The 21,249-nt window shown below is 56.0% G+C and overlaps 1 protein-coding gene across 1 annotated transcript; it reads left to right on the forward strand.

Annotated features, from left to right (window-relative positions):
* Positions 1-1,504: 1,504 nt before the first annotated feature.
* Positions 1,505-20,873, forward strand: LOC137308100 (3 beta-hydroxysteroid dehydrogenase type 7-like; the record flags this gene model as incomplete). Its single annotated transcript, XM_067977010.1, has 6 exons — positions 1,505-1,583; positions 5,893-6,048; positions 9,489-9,597; positions 13,010-13,109; positions 15,171-15,333; positions 20,139-20,873. Coding segments are annotated over 6 exons (1,032 nt in total), but the record flags the coding sequence as incomplete, so codon positions are not given.
* Positions 20,874-21,249: the final 376 nt, after the last annotated feature.

Consider the following 21,249-nt stretch of genomic DNA (forward strand, 5'->3'; position numbering starts at 1 on the left):
TCACTCTGTCTCTCTCTCTCTCACACTCTCCGTCCCTCACTCTCTCTCTCTCTCCGTCCCTCTCTCTCTCTCTCTCACTCTGTCTCTCTCTCTCTCTCTCCGTCCCTCTCTCTCTCTCTCTCCGTCCCTCTCTCTCTCTCTCTGTTTGTGTGTGTCTCTCTCTCTCTCTCACTCTGTCTCTCTCTCTCTCTCACACTCTCCGTCCCTCTCTCTCTCTCTCTCTCTCTCTCTCACTCTGCCTCTCTCTCTCTCACACTCTCCGTCCCTCTCTCTCGCTCTGTCTCTCTCTCTCTCGCTCTGTCTCACTCTCTCTCTCTCTCACTCTCTCTCTGTTTGTGTGTGTGTGTCTCTCTCTCACTCTCTCTCTCTCACTCTCTCTCTCACTCTCTCTCTCTCTCTCGCTCTGTCTCTCACTCTCTCTGTCTCTCACTCTCTCTGTCTCTCACCCTCTCTGTCTCTCACTCTCTCTGTCTCTCTCTCTCTGTCTCTCTCTCTCTCACACTCTCCGTCCCTCTCTCTCTCTCTCTCTCACTCTGCCTCTCTCTCTCTCTCACACTCTCCGTCCCTCTCTCTCTCTCTCTCTCTCTCGCTCTGCCTCTCTCTCTCGCTCTGTCTCACTCTCTCTCTCTCTCACTCTCTCTCTCACTCTCGCTCTCTCTCTCGCCGCTCTGTCTCTCACCCTGTCTGTCTCTCACTCTCTCTGTCTCTCTCTCTCTCACTCTCTCTGTCTCTGTCTCTGTCTCTCTCTGTCTCTCTCTCTCTCTGTCTCTGATTCTGTCTCTCTCTCTGTCCATTTCTCTCTCTCTCCTTCTCTCCATCTCTCTCTCTCTCACTCTGTCTCCCTCTCTCTCAGTCTCTCAGTTTGTCTCTCTCCTTCTCTCCGTCTCTCTCTCTCTCTCGCTCTGTCTCTCTCTCTGTCTGTCTGTCTCTCCCTCTCTCTCTCTCTCTCCTTCTCTCCGTCTCTCTCTCTCTCTCACTCTGTCTCTCTCTCTTTCAGTCTCTCAGTTTGTGTCTCTCTCTCTCTCTCACTCTGTCCCTCACTCTTGAGGGAGCGCCGCACTGTCGGAGGGTCGGTACTGAGGGAGCGCCGCGCTGTCGGAGGGTCGGTACTGAGGGAGCGCCGCGCTGTCGGAGGGTCGGTACTGAGGGAGCGCCGCACTGTCGGAGGGTCGGTACTGAGGGAGCGCCGCGCTGTCGGAGGGTCGGTACTGAGGGAGCGCCGCGCTGTCGGAGGGTCGGTACTGAGGGAGCGCCGCACTGTCGGAGGGTCGGTACTGAGGGAGTGCCGCACTGTCGGAGGGTCAGTACTGAGGGAGTGCCGCACTGTCGGAGGGTCAGTACTGAGGGAGCGTCGCACTGTCGGAGGGTCAGTACTGAGGGAGCGCCGCACTGTCGGAGGGTCAGTACTGAGGGAGCGCCGCACTGTCGGAGGGTCAGTACTGAGGGAGCGCCGCGCTGTCGGAGGGTCGGTACTGAGGGAGCGCCGCACTGTCGGAGGGTCGGTACTGAGGGAGCGCCGCACTGTCGGAGGTGCCGTCTTTCGGATGAGACGTTAAACCGAGGGCCCCGTCTGCCCCTCTCAGGTGGGTGTAAAAGATCCCACGGCCCACTATTGGAAGAAGAGCAGGGGGGAGTTCTCCCCGGGGTCCTGGGGCCGATATTTATCCCTCGACCAACATCACTAAAAAACAGATGATCTGGGTCATTCTCACATTGCTGTTTGTGGGATCTTGCTGTGCGCAAATTGTCTGCTGCGTTTCCCACATGACAACAGTGAACTCACCTCAATAAAGTCTTTCATGGGCTGTGAAACACTTTGGGACGTCCTGAGGTGGTGAAAGGGCTGGAGAATTGGGAGTGAGTTCTCTCTCTCCCTCTTTCTTTGTGTCCCTGTCGAATGACCTTTCTCCCTCAATTACACTCGGTACGAGGGGCACTGTTGAGGGGACGGACACAAAGGAGCATGAGTTCAAATCCTCACTCGACACGGTCAATGAACTCAGAAATAACTCAACTGGTTAGCAAACGAAAACATCACGTGCAGTACACAGTGGGTAAAAGGGGAACGATTCACTCCTGTCTGGGACTGTACGGCCCCGTGTGTGTCTCAGTGTCAGCTCCTGTACATTGTACAGTACACAGTGGGTAAAAGGGGAACGATTCACTCCTGTCTGGGACTGTACGGCCCCGTGTGTGTCTCAGTGTCAGCTCCTGTACATTGTACAGTACACAGTGGGTAAAAGGGGAACGATTCACTCCTGTCTGGGACTGTACGGCCCCGTGTGTGTCTCAGTGTCAGCTCCTGTACATTGTACAGTACACAGTGGGTAAAAGGGAACGATTCACTCCTGTCTGGGACTGTACGGCCCCGTGTGTGTCTCAGTGTCAGCTCCTGTACATTGTACAGTACACAGTGGGTAAAAGGGGACGATTCACTCCTGTCTGGGACTGTACGGCCCCGTGTGTGTCTCAGTGTCAGCTCCTGTACATTGTACAGTACACAGTGGGTAAAAGGGGACGATTCACTCCTGTCTGGGACTGTACGGCCCCGTGTGTGTCTCAGTGTCAGCTCCTGTACATTGTACAGTACACAGTGGGTAAAAGGGAACGATTCACTCCTGTCTGGGACTGTACGGCCCCGTGTGTGTCTCAGTGTCAGCTCCTGTACATTGTACAGTACACAGTGGGTAAAAGGGAACGATTCACTCCTGTCTGGGACTGTACGGCCCGTGTGTGTCTCAGTGTCAGCTCCTGTACATTGTACAGTACACAGTGGGTAAAAGGGGAATGATTCACTCCTGTCTGGTACTGTACGGCCCCGTGTGTGTCTCAGTGTCAGCTCCTGTACATTGTACAGTACACAGTGGGTAAAAGGGAACGATTCACTCCTGTCTGGGACTGTACGGCCCCGTGTGTGTCTCAGTGTCAGCTCCTGTACATTGTACAGTACACAGTGGGTAAAAGGGGAATGATTCACTCCTGTCTGGTACTGTACGGCCCCGTGTGTGTCTCAGTGTCAGCTCCTGTACATTGTACAGTACACAGTGGGTAAAAGGGAACGATTCACTCCTGTCTGGTACTGTACGGCCCCGTGTGTGTCTCAGTGTCAGCTCCTGTACATTGTACAGTACACAGTGGGTAAAAGGGAACGATTCACTCCTGTCTGGGACTGTACGGCCCCGTGTGTGTCTCAGTGTCAGCTCCTGTACATTGTACAGTACACAGTGGGTAAAAGGGAACGATTCACTCCTGTCTGGGACTGTACGGCCCCGTGTGTGTCTCAGTGTCAGCTCCTGTACATTGTACAGTACACAGTGGGTAAAAGGGGAATGATTCACTCCTGTCTGGTACTGTACGGCCCCGTGTGTGTCTCAGTGTCAGCTCCTGTACATTGTACAGTACACAGTGGGTAAAAGGGAACGATTCACTCCTGTCTGGTACTGTACGGCCCCGTGTGTGTCTCAGTGTCAGCTCCTGTACATTGTACAGTACACAGTGGGTAAAAGGGAACGATTCACTCCTGTCTGGGACTGTACGGCCCCGTGTGTGTCTCAGTGTCAGCTCCTGTACATTGTACAGTACACAGTGGGTAAAAGGGGAACGATTCACTCCTGTCTGGGACTGTACGGCCCCGTGTGTGTCTCAGTGTCAGCTCCTGTAACAGGACGTTGTATCCAACGCATTAACATCTGACCTGTCTCTCTCTCTCCCTCCCTCTCTCTTTCTCTCTCTCCGCACTCTCCTCCTCTCTCTCCGCACTCCCCTCCTCTCTCTCCGCACTCCCCTCCTCTCTCTCCGCACTCCCCTCCTCTCTCTCCGCACTCCCCTCCTCTCTCTCCACACTCCCCTCCTCTCTCTCCGCACTCCCCTCCTCTCTCTCCGCACTCCCCTCCTCTCTCTCCGCACTCCCCTCCTCTCTCTCCGCACTCCCTTCGTCTCTCTCCCCACTCCCCTCCTCTCTCTCCGCACTCTCCTCCTCTCTCTCCGCACTCCCCTCCTCTCTCTCCGCACTCCCCTCCTCTCTCTCCGCACTCTCCTCCTCTCTCTCCGCACTCCCCTCCTCTCTCTCCCCACTCTCCTCCTCTCTCTCCCCACTCCCCTCCTCTCTCTCCGCACTCTCCTCCTCTCTCTCCGCACTCCCCTCCTCTCTCTCCCCACTCTCCTCCTCTCTCTCCCCACTCCCCTCCTCTCTCTCCCCACTCCCCTCCTCTCTCTCCGCATTCTCCTCGTCTCTCTCCGCACTCTCCTCCTCTCTCTCCGCACTCTCCTCCTCTCTCTCCGCACTCTCCTCCTCTCTCTCCGCACTCCCCTCCTCTCTCTCCGCACTCCCTTCGTCTCTCTCCCCACTCCCCTCCTCTCTCTCCGCACTCTCCTCCTCTCTCTCCGCACTCCCCTCCTCTCTCTCCGCACTCCCCTCCTCTCTCTCCGCACTCTCCTCCTCTCTCTCCGCACTCTCCTCCTCTCTCTCCGCACTCCCCTCCTCTCTCTCCCCACTCTCCTCCTCTCTCTCCCCACTCCCCTCCTCTCTCTCCGCACTCTCCTCCTCTCTCTCCGCACTCCCCTCCTCTCTCTCCGCATTCTCCTCGTCTCTACTCTCCTCCTCTCTCTCCGCACTCTCCTCCTCTCTCTCCGCACTCTCCTCCTCTCTCTCCCCACTCCCCTCCTCTCTCTCCCCACTCTCCTCCTCTCTCTCCGCACTCCCCTCCTCTCTCTCCGCACTCCCCTCCTCTCTCTCCGCACTCTCCTCCTCTCTCTCCGCACTCTCCTCGTCTCTCTCCGCACTCTCATCGTCTCTCTCCCCACTCCCCTCCTCTCTCTCCCCACTCCCCTCGTCTCTCTCCCCACTCCCCTCCTCTCTCTCCCCACTCTCCTCCTCTCTCTCCGCACTCTCCTCGTCTCTCTCCGCACTCTCCTCGTCTCTCTCCCCACTCCCCTCCTCTCTCTCCCCACTCCCCTCCTCTCTCTCCGCACTCTCCTCGTCTCTCTCCCCACTCTCCTCCTCTCTCTCCGCACTCCCCTCCTCTCTCTCCCCACTCTCCTCCTCTCTCTCCGCACTCCCCTCCTCTCTCTCCGCACTCCCCTCCTCTCTCTCCGCACTCTCCTCCTCTCTCTCCGCACTCTCCTCGTCTCTCTCCGCACTCCCCTCCTCTCTCTCCGCACTCCCCTCCTCTCTCTCCGCACTCCCCTCCTCTCTCTCCCCACTCTCCTCCTCTCTCTCCGCACTCCCCTCCTCTCTCTCCCCACTCCCCTCCTCTCTCTCCGCACTCCCCTCCTCTCTCTCCGCACTCCCCTCCTCTCTCTCCGCACTCTCCTCCTCTCTCTCCGCACTCCCCTCCTCTCTCTCCGCACTCTCCTCGTCTCTCTCCCCACTCCCCTCCTCTCTCTCCGCACTCTCCTCCTCTCTCTCCCCACTCTCCTCCTCTCTCTCCGCACTCCCCTCCTCTCTCTCCGCACTCTCCTCCTCTCTCTCCGCACTCCCCTCCTCTCTCTCCGCACTCTCCTCCTCTCTCTCCGCACTCTCCTCGTCTCTCTCCGCACTCTCCTCGTCTCTCTCCCCACTCCCCTCCTCTCTCTCCGCACTCTCCTCCTCTCTCTCCGCACTCTCCTCCTCTCTCTCCGCACTCCCCTCCTCTCTCTCCGCACTCTCCTCCTCTCTCTCCGCACTCTCCTCGTCTCTCTCCGCACTCTCCTCGTCTCTCTCCCCACTCCCCTCCTCTCTCTCCGCACTCTCCTCCTCTCTCTCCCCACTCCCCTCCTCTCTCTCCGCACTCCCCTCCTCTCTCTCCGCACTCTCCTCGTCTCTCTCCCCACTCCCCTCCTCTCTCTCCGCACTCTCCTCCTCTCTCTCCCCACTCTCCTCCTCTCTCTCCCCACTCCCCTCCTCTCTCACAGAAAAAGTCCGAGTGAGATTAATTCAGGGAGACGTCTGTGATCCCTCCGAGTTGCTGGAGGCTGCGAGAGGAGTCAATCTGATCATCCACACAGCCGCCCTCATCGATATCTGGGGGAGAAACCCATCGAGCAAGATCTGGGCTGTAAATTATCAAGGTAATAACACCAGAGTGAAGCTCCCTCTACACTGTCCCGTCTAAACACTCCCAGGGCAGGTACAGGGTTAGATACAGAGTAAAGCTCCCTCTACACTGTCCCATCAAACACTCCCAGGGCAGGTACAGGGTTAGATACAGAGTAAAGCTCCCTCCACACTGTCCCATCAAACACTCGCAGGGCAGGTACAGGGTTAGATACAGAGTAAAGCTCCCTCCACACTGTCCCATCAAACACTCCCAGGGCAGGTACAGGGTTAGATACAGAGTAAAGCTCCCTCTACACTGTCCCGTCAAACACTCCCAGGGCAGGTACAGGGTTAGATACAGAGTAAAGCTCCCTCTACACTGTCCCATCAAACACTCCCAGGGCAGGTACAGGGTTAGATACAGAGTAAAGCTCCCTCTACACTGTCCCATCAAACACTCCCAGGGCAGGTACAGGGTTAGATACAGAGTAAAGCTCCCTCTACACTGTCCCATCAAACACTCCCAGGGCAGGTAAAGGGTTAGATACAGAGTAAAGCTCCCTCGACACTGTCCCATCAATCACTCCCTGGGCAGGTACAGGGTTAGATACAGAGTAAAGCTCCCTCTACACTGTCCCATCAATCACTCCCAGGGCAGGTACAGGGTGAGATACAGAGTAAAGCTCCTTCTACACTGTCCCATCAATCACTCCCAGGGCAGGTACAGGGTTAGATGCAGAGTAAAGCTCCCTCTACACTGTCCCGTCAAACACTCCCAGGGCAGGTACAGGGTTAGATACAGAGTTAAGCTCCCTCTACACTGTCCCATCAAACACTCCCAGGGCAGGTACAGGGTTAGATACAGAGTAAAGCTCCCTCTACACTGTCCCGTCAAACACTCCCAGGGCAGGTACAGGGTTAGATACAGAGTAAAGCTCCCTCCACACTGTCCCGTCAAACACTCCCAGGGCAGATACAGGGTTAGATACAGAGTGAAGCTCCCTCTACACTGTCCCATCAAACACTCCCAGGGCAGGTACAGGGTTAGATACAGAGTAAAGCTCCCTCTGCACTGTCCCATCAAACACTCCGAGGGCAGGTACAGGGTTAGATACAGAGTAAAGCTCCCTCTACACTGTCCCATCAATCACTCCCAGGGCAGGTACAGGGTGAGATACAGAGTAAAGCTCCCTCTACACTGTCCCATCAATCACTCCCAGGGCAGGTACAGGGTTAGATGCAGAGTAAAGCTCCCTCTACACTGTCCCGTCAAACACTCCCAGGGCAGGTACAGGGTTAGATGCAGAGTAAAGCTCCCTCTACACTGTCCCGTCAAACACTCCCAGGGCAGGTACAGGGTTAGATACAGAGTAAAGCTCCCTCTACACTGTCCCATCAAACACTCCCAGGGCAGGTACAGGGTTAGATACAGAGTAAAGCTCCCTCCACACTGTCCCGTCAAACACTCCCAGGGCAGGTACAGGGTTAGATACAGAGTGAAGCTCCCTCTACACTGTCCCATCAAACACTCCCAGGGTCAGGTACAGGGTTAGATACAGAGTAAAGCTCCCTCTACACTGTCCCGTCAAACACTCCCAGGGCAGGTACAGGGTTAGATACAGAGTGAAGCTCCCTCTACAGTGTCCCATCAAACACTCCCAGGGCAGGTACAGGGTTAGATACAGAGTGAAGCTCCCTCTACACTGTCCCATCAAACACTCCCAGGGCAGGTACAGGGTTAGATACAGAGTAAAGCTCCCTCTACACTGTCCCATCAAACACTCCCAGGGCAGGTACAGGGTTAGATACAGAGTAAAGCTCCCTCTACACTGTCCCATCAAACACTCCGAGGGCAGGTACAGGGTTAGATACAGAGTAAAGCTCCCTCTACACTGTCCCATCAAACACTCCCAGGGCAGGTACAGGGTTAGATACAGAGTAAAGCTCCCTCTACACTGTCCCGTCAAACACTCCCAGGGCTGGTACAGGGTTAGATACAGAGTAAAGCTCCCTCTGCACTGTCCCATCAAACACTCCCAGGGCAGGTACAGGGTTAGATACAGAGTAAAGCTCCCTCTACACTGTCCCATCAAACACTCCCAGGGCAGGTACAGGGTTAGATACAGAGTAAAGCTCCCTCTACACTGTCCCGTCAAACACTCCCAGGGCAGGTACAGGGTTAGATACAGAGTGAAGCTCCCTCCACACTGTCCCGTCAAACACTCCCAGGGCTGGTACAGGGTTAGATACAGAGTAAAGCTCCCTCTACACTGTCCCGTCAAACACTCCCAGGGCAGCTACAGGGTTAGATACAGAGTAAAGCTCCCTCTACACTGTCCCATCAAACACTCCCAGGGCAGGTACAGGGTTAGATACAGAGTAAAGCTCCCTCTACACTGTCCCATTAAACACTCCCAGGGCAGGTACAGGGTTAGATACAGAGTAAAGCTCCCTCTACACTGTCCCATCAATCACTCCCAGGGCAGGTACAGGGTTAGATACAGAGTAAAGCTCCCTCTACACTGTCCCATCAAACACTCCCAGGGCAGGTACAGGGTTAGATACAGAGTAAAGCTCCCTCCACACTGTCCTGTCAAACACTCCCAGGGCAGGTACAGGATTAGATACAGAGTAAAGCTCCCTCTACACGGTCCCATCAATCACTCCCAGGGCAGGTACAGGGTTAGATACAGAGTAAAGCTCCCTCCACACTGTCCTGTCAAACACTCCCAGGGCAGGTACAGGATTAGATACAGAGTAAAGCTCCCTCTGCACTGTCCCATCAAACACTCCCAGGGCAGGTACAGGGTGAGACACAGAGTAAAACTCCATCTACACTGTCCCGTCAAACACTCCCAGGGCAGGGACAGGGTTAGATACAGAGTAAAGCTCCCTCTGCACTGTCCCATCAAACATTCCCAGGGCAGGTACAGGGTTAGATACAGAGTAAAGCTCCCTCTACACTGTCCCGTCAAACACTCCCAGAGCAGGTACAGGGTTAGATACAGAGTAAAGCTCCCTCTACACTGTCCCGTCAAACACTCCCAGAGCAGGTACAGGGTTAGATACAGAGTAAAGCTCCCTCTACACTGTCCCATCAAACACTCCCAGGGCAGGGACAGGGTTAGATACAGAGTAAAGCTCCCTCTACACTGTCCCGTCAAACACTCCCAGGGCAGGTACAGGGTTAGATACAGAGTAAAGCTCCCTCTACACTGTCCCATCAAACACTCCCAGGGCAGGTACAGGGTTAGATATAGAGTAAAGCTCCCTCTACACTGTCCCGTCAAACACTCCCAGGGCAGGTACAGGGTTAGATACAGAGTAAAGCTCCCTCTACACTGTCCCATCAAACATTCCCAGGGCAGGTACAGGGTTAGATACAGAGTAAAGCTCCCTCTACACTGTCACAGAGCAGCGTTGGGACTTAACCCCTTCCTGATTGGTATTTCCCATTTGATTTGTCTTCCAGGGACGTGGAATGTGATTGAGGCCTGCAAAGAACTGGGCATCCAGTATCTGATTCACACCAGCAGCATGGAGGTGGTGGGACCAAACCTGAAGGGGGACCATTTCATCAGGTAAACCCATCAGCAGGAAGAGTTTGGTCCATCGCACCAGGAAGTGTTGGGCTGTTCGGGCCGAACTCCTGGTGACACAGTGAAAAGGGGAGAAGTTAATTGGGGGACATTATGGACTGGTGATTCAGGAAACCGGAAATAGTTCACCAATCATATGTTGGCCTTTGCAATTAGTCAATCAAACAGGAGTGAATCATTCCCTTTTACCCACTGTGTACTGTACAATGTACAGGAGCTGACACTGAGACACACACGGGGCCGTACAGTCCCAGACAGGAGTGAATCGTTCCCTTTTACCCACTGTGTACTGTACAATGTACAGGAGCTGACACTGAGACACACACGGGGCCGTACAGTCCCAGACAGGAGTGAATCGTTCCCTTTTACCCACTGTGTACTGTACAATGTACAGGAGCTGACACTGAGACACACACGGGGCCGTACAGTCCCAGACAGGAGTGAATCGTTCCCTTTTACCCACTGTGTACTGTACAATGTACAGGAGCTGACACTGAGACACACACGGGGCCGTACAGTCCCAGACAGGAGTGAATCGTTCCCTTTTACCCACTGTGTACTGTACAATGTACAGGAGCTGACACTGAGACACACACGGGGCCGTACAGTCCCAGACAGGAGTGAATCGTTCCCTTTTACCCACTGTGTACTGTACAATGTACAGGAGCTGACACTGAGACACACACGGGCCGTACAGTCCCAGACAGGAGTGAATCGTTCCCTTTTACCCACTGTGTACTGTACAATGTACAGGAGCTGACACTGAGACACACACGGGGCCGTACAGTCCCAGACAGGAGTGAATCGTTCCCTTTTACCCACTGTGTACTGTACAATGTACAGGAGCTGACACTGAGACACACACGGGTCCGTACAGTCCCAGGCAGGAGTGAATCGTTCCCTTTTACCCACTGTGTACTGTACAATGTACAGGAGCTGACACTGAGACACACACGGGGCCGTACAGTCCCAGACAGGAGTGAATCGTTCCCTTTTACCCGCTGTGTACTGTACAATGTACAGGAGCTGACACTGAGACACACACGGGCCGTACAGTACCAGACAGGAGTGAATCGTTCCCTTTTACCCACTGTGTACTGTACAATGTACAGGAGCTGACACTGAGACACACACGGGGCCGTACAGTCCCAGACAGGAGTGAATCATTCCCTTTTACCCACTGTGTACTGTACAATGTACAGGAGCTGACACTGAGACACACACGGGGCCGTACAGTCCCAGACAGGAGTGAATCGTTCCCTTTTACCCACTGTGTACTGTACAATGTACAGGAGCTGACACTGAGACACACACGGGGCCGTACAGTCCCAGACAGGAGTGAATCGTTCCCTTTTACCCACTGTGTACTGTACAATGTACAGGAGCTGACACTGAGACACACACGGGTCCGTACAGTCCCAGGCAGGAGTGAATCGTTCCCTTTTACCCACTGTGTACTGTACAATGTACAGGAGCTGACACTGAGACACACACGGGGCCGTACAGTCCCAGACAGGAGTGAATCGTTCCCTTTTACCCGCTGTGTACTGTACAATGTACAGGAGCTGACACTGAGACACACACGGGCCGTACAGTACCAGACAGGAGTGAATCGTTCCCTTTTACCCACTGTGTACTGTACAATGTACAGGAGCTGACACTGAGACACACACGGGGCCGTACAGTCCCAGACAGGAGTGAATCGTTCCCTTTTACCCACTGTGTACTGTACAATGTACAGGAGCTGACACTGAGACACACACGGGGCCGTACAGTACCAGACAGGAGTGAATCGTTCCCTTTTACCCACTGTGTACTGTACAATGTACAGGAGCTGACACTGAGACACACACAGGCCGTACAGTACCAGACAGGAGTGAATCGTTCCCTTTTACCCACTGTGTACTGTACAATGTACAGGAGCTGACACTGAGACACACACGGGCCGTACAGTCCCAGACAGGAGTGAATCGCTCCCTTTTACCCACTGTGTACTGTACAATGTACAGGAGCTGACACTGAGACACACACGGGGCCGTACAGTACCAGACAGGAGTGAATCGTTCCCTTTTACCCACTGTGTACTGTGCAATGTACAGGAGCTGACACTGAGACACACACGGGCCGTACAGTCCCAGACAGGAGTGAATCGTTCCCTTTTACCCACTGTGTACTGTACAATGTACAGGAGCTGACACTGAGACACACACGGGGCCGTACAGTCCCAGACAGGAGTGAATCGTTCCCTTTTACCCACTGTGTACTGTACAATGTACAGGAGCTGACACTGAGACACACACGGGGCCGTACAGTCCCAGACAGGAGTGAATCGTTCCCTTTTACCCACTGTGTACTGTACAATGTACAGGAGCTGACACTGAGACACACACGGGGCTGTACAGTCCCAGACAGGAGTGAATCGTTCCCTTTTACCCACTGTGTACTGTACAATGTACAGGAGCGGACACTGAGACACACACGGGGCTGTACAGTACCAGACAGGAGTGAATCGTTCCCTTTTACCCACTGTGTACTGTACAATGTACAGGAGCTGACACTGAGACACACACGGGCCGTACTGTCCCAGACAGGAGTGAATCGTTCCCTTTTACCCACTGTGTACTGTACAATGTACAGGAGCTGACACTGAGACACACACGGGCTCTACAGTCCCAGACAGGAGTGAATCGTTCCCTTTTACCCAGTGTGTGCTGTACAATGTACAGGAGCTGACACTGAGACACACACGGGCCGTACAGTCCCAGACAGGAGTGAATCGTTCCCTTTTACCCCCTGTGTACTGTACAATGTACAGGAGCTGACACTGAGACACACACGGGGCCGTACAGTCCCAGACAGGAGTGAATCGTTCCCTTTTACCCACTGTGTACTGTACAATGTACAGGAGCTGACACTGAGACACACACGGGGCCGTACAGTTCCAGACAGGAGTGAATCGTTCCCTTTTACCCACTGTGTACTGTACAATGTACAGGAGCTGACACTGAGACACACACGGGCCGTACAGTACCAGACGGGAGTGAATCGTTCCCTTTTACCCACTGTGTACTGTACAATGTACAGGAGCTGACACTGAGACACACACGGGGCCGTACAGTCCCAGACAGGAGTGAATCGTTCCCTTTTACCCACTGTGTACTGTACAATGTACAGGAGCTGACACTGAGACACACACGGGCCGTACAGTACCAGACAGGAGTGAATCGTTCCCTTTTACCCACTGTGTACTGTACAATGTACAGGAGCTGACACTGAGACACACACAGGGCCGTACAGTACCAGACGGGAGTGAATCGTTCCCCTTTTTCCGGGATCGCACTGTGCTCCAGAGTTCCTGACCTATCCACATCCTGTGTCCCTGCTCTGTCCACAGGGGTAACGAGGAGACCGTTTACAATGTCCAGCACGAGGGTCCTTACGCACAGAGCAAGGCCGAGGCTGAGACCCTCGTCCTGAAAGCCAACAGCATGAAGGTGAGGAGGAGATTGAGGGTCTCGGGGTCTGGGGGGTTTCTCGAGTGAGAGAACTGGCACAAAAGGGGGCAGTTTTTCCAGGAACATTTCCTCGTATTAATCCAGCGCCTGTAACGGAGAGAAACGTCCACAAGGCCCTTCACAGGAGAGGAAATCAGAAGAAATCTGACTCCGAGTCGCATAAGGAGATATTAGGACAGGTGATCAATAGATCAGACAAAGAGGGAGGTTATAAGGAGAGTCTTAAGAGGAGAGAGAGGGAGAGAGAAACGGAGGGAGGGAGAGAGAGAGAGAGAGAAACGGAGGGAGGGAGAGAGAGAGAGAGAAACGGAGTGGGGGGAGAGAGAAACAGAGGGAGGGAGAGAGAGAGAGAGAAACGGAGGGAGGGAGAGAGAGGGGGAGAGAGGGAGTCACAGAGAGAGGGAGGGAGAGAGAGAGAGAGACGGAGGGAGGGAGAGAGAGAGAGAGAGACGGAGGGAGGGAGAGAGAGGGGGAGAGAGGGAGGCACAGAGAGAGGGAGGGAGAGAGAGAGAGAGAGTGGGAGATGGAGGGAGAGGGAGAGGGAGAGAGAAATGGAGGGAGGGAGAGAGAGAGAGAGAAACGGAGGGAGGGAGAGAGAGAGAGAGACGGAGGGAGGGAGAGAGAGAGAGAGACGGAGGGAGGGAGAGAGAGAGAGAGACGGAGGGAGGGAGAGAGAGAGAGAGAGAGAGACGGAGGGAGGGAGAGAGAGGGGGGGAGAGGGAGGCAGAGAGAGAGAGAGGGAGGGAGAGAGAGAGAGAGAGAGTGGGAGATGGAGGGAGAGAGAGAGGGAGAGAGAAATGGAGGGAGGGAGAGAGAGAGAGAGAAGGAGGGAGGGGGAGAGAGAGAGAGGGAGGGAGGAAGGGAGAGAGAAAGAGAGAGAGAGACGGAGGGAGGGAGAGAGAGGGGGAGAGAGGGAGGCAGAGAGAGAGAGAGGGAGGGAGAGAGAGAGAGAGAGAGTGGGAGATTGAGGGAGAGAGAGAGGGAGAGAGAAATGGAGGGAGGGAGAGAGAGAGAGAGAGAAGGAGGGAGGGGGAGAGAGAGAGAGGGAGGGAGGAAGTGAGAGGGGGAGAGATGGAGTGAGAGAGAGGGGGAGAGAGAAACGGAAGGAGGGAGAGAGAGAGACGGAGGGAGGGAGAGAGAGGGGGAGAGATGGAGTGAGAGAGAGGGGGAGAGAGAAAATGAGGGAGGGAGGGGGAGAGAGAGAGAGAGAGAGACAGAGGGAGGGAGAGAGATAGACTGAGGGAGGGAGAGAGAGAAATAGAGATGGAGGGAGAGAGAGTGGGAGGCAGAGAGAGAGAGGGAGAGAGGTAGAGAGAGGGAGGGAGAGAGTTGGGAGGGAGAGGGAGACTGAGGGAGGGAGAGAGAGAAAGAGAGATGGAGGGAGAGAGAGTGGGAGGCAGAGAGAGAGAGGGAGAGAGGTAGAGAGAGGGAGGGAGAGAGTTGGGAAGGAGAGGGAGAGAGAGGGAGGGAGAGAGAGAGAGGGAGGGAGAGGGAGGGAGAGAGAGAGAGAGGGAGAGAGATGGAGAGAGGGGGGGAGAGAGAGGGAGAGAGAGGGAGATGGAGGGAGAAAGAGAGAGAGAGACGGAGGGAGGGAGAGGGAGGGAGAGAGAGAGGGAGAGAGAGAGAGAGAGAGAGAGGGAGGGAGAGAGAGAGGGAGGTGGAGAGGGGGAGGGAGGGAATTCCAGAGCTCAGGGCCCAGGGCTGAAGGCACGGCCAACAGTGGGGTGAAGGGTGCAGGGGATGGACGGGAGACCCGAATTGGAGAAGGGCCGAGATCTCGGAGGGTTGTCGGGTCTGGAGATGGGGAGGGTGGGGAGAGGGGGCGAGGGGCCATGGAGGGGACTGAGCACGAGGGTGGAGAATTTTAATATCGAGGTGTTCCCGGACCGGGAGCCAATGTGGGTCCAGCGAGCACAGGGAGAGGGGGTGATGGGTGAACGGGACATGGTGTGAGTTGGGGTCTCGGCGGGGGGGGCAGCAGCATTTTGGACAAAGGGCCTTCAGGATGTCCTGACTCAGACCCGGCTTTTTTGGGGGCAGGTTGCAGGTGGGAAGACCCTCGTCACTTGTGTTCTACGACCGACCGGGGTTTACGGTGAAAACAATGTCTTCCTGGAGGACCAGTATCGGCTGCTCGTGAAAATCGGCCGCCAGAAGCTGCGTATCGCCGGGAAAGAGGTGGAGCACGGCCGCGTGTACGTGGGTACGTCTGACCTTCAAACAACGTCGCAGCTACGATGTCCTTTCCCCCTCTGGGACCGGGTCTCACAGTGCGTTAGATACACTGTCCTTTCCCCCTCTGGGACCGGGTCTCACAGTGCGTTAGATACACTGTCCTTTCCCCCTCTGGGACCGGGTCTCACAGTGCGTTAGATACACTGTCCTTTCCCCCTCTGGGACCGGGTCTCACAGTGTGTTAGATACACTGTCCTTTCCCCCTCTGGGACCGGGTCTCACAGTGCGTTAGATACACTGTCCTTTCCCCCTCTGGGACCGGGTCTCACAGTGCGTTAGATACACTGTCCTTTCCCCCTCTGGGACCGGGTCTCACAGTGCGTTAGATACACTGTCCTTTCCCCCTCTGGGACCGGGTCTCACAGTGCGTTAGATACACTGTCCTTTCCCCCTCTGGGACCGGGTCTCACACTGCGTTAGATACACTGTCCTTTCCCCCTCTGGGACCGGGTCTCACAGTGCGTTAGATACACTGTCCTTTCCCCCTCTGGGACCGGGTCTCACAGTGCGTTAGATACACTGTCCTTTCCCCCTCTGGGACCGGGTCTCACAGTGCGTTAGATGCACTGTCCTTTCCCCCTCTGGGACCGGGTCTCACAGTGCGTTAGACACACTGTCCTTTCCCCCTCTGGGACCGGGACTCACAGTGCGTTAGATACACTGTCCTTTCCCCCTCTGGGACCGGGACTCACAGTGCGTTAGATACACTGTCCTTTCCCCCTCTGGGACCGGGTCTCACAGTGCGTTAGATACACTGTCCTTTCCCCCTCTGGGACCGGGTCTCACAGTGCGTTAGATACACTGTCCTTTCCCCCTCTGGGACCGGGTCTCACAGTGCGTTCGATACACTGTCCTTTCCCCCTCTGGGACCGGGTCTCACAGTGCGTTAGATACACTGTCCTTTCCCCCTCTGGGACCGGGTCTCACAGTGCGTTAGATACACTGTCCTTTCCCCCTCTGGGACCGGGTCTCACAGTGCGTTAGATACACTGTCCTTTCCCCCTCTGGGACCGGGTCTCACAGTGCGTGAGATACACTGTCCTTTCCCCCTCTGGGACCGGGTCTCACAGTGCGTTAGATACACTGTCCTTTCCACCTCTGGGACCGGGTCTCACAGTGCGTTAGATACACTGTCCTTTTCCCCTCTGGGACCGGGTCTCACAGTGCGTTAGATACACTGTCCTTTCCCCCTCTGGGACCGGGTCTCACAGTGCGTTAGATACACTGTCCTTTCCCCCTCTGGGACCGGGTCTCACAGTGCGTTAGACACACTGTCCTTTCCCCTCTCTGGGACCGGGTCTCACAGTGCGTTAGATACACTGTCCTTTCCCCCTCTGGGACTGGGTCTCACAGTGCGTTAGATACACTGTCCTTTCCCCCTCTGGGACCGGGTCTCACAGTGCGTTAGATACACTGTCCTTTTCCCCTCTGGGACCGGGTCTCACAGTGCGTTAGATACACTGTCCTTTCCCCCTCTGGGACCGGGTCTCACAGTGCGTTAGATACACTGTCCTTTCCCCCTCTGGGACCGGGTCTCACAGTGCGTTAGACACACTGTCCTTTCCCCCTCTGGGACCGGGTCTCACAGTGCGTTAGATACATTGTCCTTTCCCCTCTGGGACCGGGTCTCACAGTGCGTTAGATACACTGTCCTTTCCCCCTCTGGGACCGGGTCTCACAGTGTGTTAGATCCACTGTCCTTTCCCCCTCTGGGACCGGGTCTCACAGTGCGTTAGATACACTGTCCTTTCCCCCTCTGGGACCGGGTCTCACAGTGCGTGAGATACACTGTCCTTTCCCCCTCTGGGACCGGGTCTCACAGTGCGTTAGATACACTGTCCTTTCCCCCTCTGGGACCGGGTCTCACAGTGAGTTAGATACACTGTCCTTTCCCCCTCTGGGACCGGGTCTCACAGTGCGTTAGATACACTGTCCTTTCCCCCTCTGGGACCGGGTGTCACAGTGCATTAGATACACTGTCCTTTCCCCCTCTGGGACCGGGTCTCACAGTGCGTTAGATACACTGTCCTTTCCCCCTCTGGGACCGGGTGTCACAGTGCATTAGATACACTGTCCTTTCCCCCTCTGGGACCGGGTCTCTCAGTGCGTTAGATACACTGTCCTTTCCCCCTCTGGGACCGGGTCTCACAGTGCGTTAGATACACTGTCCTTCCCCTCTGGGACCGGATCTCACAGTGCGTTCGATACACTGTCCTTTCCCCCTCTGGGACCGGGTCTCACAGTGCGTTAGATACACTGTCCTTTCCCCCTCTGGGACCGGGTCTCACAGTGCGTTAGATACACTGTCCTTTCCCCCTCTGGGACCGGGTCTCTCAGTGCGTTAGATACACTGTCCTTTCCCCCTCTGGGACCGGGTCTCTCAGTGCGTTAGATACACTGTCCTTTCCCCCTCTGGGACCGGGTGTCACAGTGCATTAGATACACTGTCCTTTCCCCCTCTGGGACCAGGTCTCACAGTACGTTAGATACACTGTCCTTTCCCCCTCTGGGACCGGGTCTCACAGTGCATCAGATACACTGTCCTTTCCCCCTCTGGGACCGGGTCTCACAGTGCGTTAGATACACTGTCCTTTCCCCCTCTGGGACCGGGTCTCACAGTGCGTTAGACACACTGTCCTTTCCCCCTCTGGGACCGGGTCTCTCAGTGCGTTAGATACACTGTCCTTTCCCCCTCTGGGACCGGGTGTCACAGTGCGTTAGATACACTGTCCTTTCCCCCTCTGGGACCGGGTCTCACAGTGCGTTAGATACACTGTCCTTTCCCCCTCTGGGACCGAGTCTCACAGTGCGTTACATACACTGTCCTTTCCCCCTCTGGGACCGGGTCTCACAGTGCGTTAGATACACCGTCCTTTCCCCCTCTGGGACTGGGTCTCACAATGCGTTAGATACACTGTCCTTTCCCCCTCTGGGACCGGGTCTCACAGTGCGTTAGATACACTGTCCTTTCCCCCTCTGGGACCGGGTCTCACAGTGTGTTAGATACACTGTCCTTTCCCCCTCTGGGACCGCGTCTCACAGTGCGTTAGATACACTGTCCTTTCCCCCTCTGGGACCAGGTCTCTCAGTGCGTTAGATACACTGTCCTTTCCCCCTCTGGGACCGGGTCTCACAGTGCGTTAGATACACTGTCCTTTCCCCCTCTGGGACCGGGTCTCACAGTGCGTTAGATACACTGTCCTTTCCCCCCTCTGGGACCGGGTCTCTCAGTGCGTTAGACACACTGTCCTTTCCCCCTCTGGGACCGGGTCTCACAGTGCGTTAGATACACTGTCCTTTCCCCCTCTGGGACCGGGTCTCACAGTGCGTTAGATACACTGTCCTTTCCCCCTCTGGGACCGGGTCTCTCAGTGCGTTAGATACACTGTCCTTTCCCCCTCTGGGACCGGGTCTCACAGTGCGTTCGATACTCTGTCCTTTCCCCCTCTGGGACCGGGTCTCACCGTGCGTTAGATACACTGTTCTTTCCCCCTCTGGGACCGGGTCTCACAGTGCGTTAGATACACTGTCCTTTCCCCCTCTGGGACCGGGTCTCACAGTGCGTTCGATACACTGTCCTTTCCCCCTCTGGGACCGGGTCTCACAGTGCGTTAGACACACTGTCCTTTCCCCCTCTGGGACCGGGTCTCACAGTGCGTTAGATACACTGTCCTTTCCCCCTCTGGGACCGGGTCTCACAGTGCGTTAGATACACTCTCCTTTCCCCCTCTGGGACCGGGTCTCACAGTGCGTTAGACACACTGTCCTTTCCCCCTCTGGGACCGGGTCTCACAGTGCGTTAGATACACTGTCCTTTCCCCCTCTGGGACCGGGTCTCACAGTGCGTTAGATACACTGTCCTTTCCCCCTCTGGGACCGGGTCTCACAGTGCGTTAGATACACTGTCCTTTCCCCCTCTGGGACCGGGTCTCTCAGTGCGTTAGATACACTGTCCTTTCCCCCTCTGGGACCGGGTCTCACAGTGCGTTCGATGCACTGTCCTTTCCCCCTCTGGGACCGGGTCTCACCGTGCGTTAGATACACTGTCCTTTCCCCCTCTGGGACCGGGTCTCACAGTGCGTTAGATACACTGTCCTTTCCCCCTCTGGGACCGGGTCTCACAGTGCGTTCGATACACTGTCCTTTCCCCCTCTGGGACCGGGTCTCACAGTGCGTTAGACACACTGTCCTTTCCCCCTCTGGGACCGGGTCTCACAGTGCGTTAGATACACTGTCCTTTCCCCCTCTGGGACCGGGTCTCACAGTGCGTTAGATACACTGTCCTTTCCCCCTCTGGGACCGGGTCTCACAGTGCGTTAGACACACTGTCCTTTCCCCCTCTGGGACCGGGTCTCACAGTGCGTTAGATACACTGTCCTTTCCCCCTCTGGGACTGGGTCTCACAGTGCGTTAGATACACTGTCCTTTCCCCCTCTGGGACCGGGTCTCACAGTGCGTTAGATACACTGTCCTTTCCCCCTCTGGGACCGGGTCTCACAGTGCGTTAGATACACTGTCCTTTCCCCCTCTGGGACCGGGTCTCACAGTGTGTTAGATACACTGTCCTTTCCCCCTCTGGGACCGGGTCTCACAGTGCGTTAGATACACTGTCCTTTCCCCCTCTGGGACTGGGTCTCACAGTGCGTTAGAAAGACTGTCCTTTCCCCCTCTGGGACCGGGGAATGTCGGGCCTGGATTATGGAGCCTCGATTCTGTGGGGAGAGGTAGCCACACTCATCGCTCTCCTTGTTTCCTCTGCTCTTCTCCTCGCAGGGAACGTGGCCTGGATGCACCTCCTCGCCGCCCGGTCCCTCCAGCGGAGACCGGACCTCCTTGGGGGCGAGGCCTACTTTTGCTACGACGACTCGCCCTACCTCAGCTACGAGGACTTTGACATGCTGTTCCTGGCGCCCTGCCGAGTCCGTCTCGTTGGCCGACAGCCTTTGGTGCCCTGGTTCGCCCTCTACCTGCTGGCCTGGCTCGCCGAGTTCCTCCAGTGGCTTTTGCGTCCGTTCACGACCCTTGACCTCAACTTTAACCGCTACGCCCTGGCGGTGGTGACCACGTCCTTCACCGTGCGCACCGACAAGGCCTCGAGGCACTTTGGCTACCGCCCGCTGTTCCCCTGGGCAGAGAGCCGGGCACGTACTGCCCGCTGGCTGGAAGCCCTGGACGCTGAGGACGTCAAGAGCCAGTAGGACCTCACGGTCTCCAAGTCTCCCCGACCGAGAGCACGTCGGCAACTCCGTGCCGTCACCGTCACCCGACACCCCCTCAACCAACCCCCCCTCCCCACCCCGGCCTCAGGAGTAGGACGGCTCCGCCAGACGTCCGATCATCCCAGAGGTCCCACACGACGAGGGACGGGAGGAGGCTCTACCCCCCCAATCGCACCGACTCCCGACTGGGTGGTAGGACCACTGCCCGCCTTGGCCCGCCATCCCGCAAAGCAGCGACACCTATTGGCGAGGAGGCCGTCGTCCTGGAACCGGGGTGGGGAGGAGTCGGGGGGGTGGGGTGGGGTGCGGAGGGGGTGCTCTGTGAGGGCGGGGACTGGGTGGGCTCCGATAAAGCTTTCCTGCTGCTTCATCAACAAAGGACAAGATCTCCCAATTCTCCAGCCCCTTTCACCACCTCAGGACGTCCCGAAGCGTCTCCCGGCCAATGAGGGACTTTTCTCGAGGCGCGGTCACCGTTGTCATGTGGGGAAACTCGGCGGGCAATTTGCGCACAGCAAGATCCCGCAAACAGCCATGTGAGAATGACCCGGATCATCTGCTTTTTCTCTCTCAAAATTCCCACATTTTTCATATCGTCCACAAGGATATGACTCTTGGACGTTTATGTCAGAGGAACCCAACTGCTGGGTTCAGTGCCGAACCCT

Source organism: Heptranchias perlo, unplaced genomic scaffold, assembly GCF_035084215.1.
Source record: "Heptranchias perlo isolate sHepPer1 unplaced genomic scaffold, sHepPer1.hap1 HAP1_SCAFFOLD_1196, whole genome shotgun sequence".
NCBI classification, from domain to species: Eukaryota; Metazoa; Chordata; class Chondrichthyes; order Hexanchiformes; family Hexanchidae; genus Heptranchias; species Heptranchias perlo.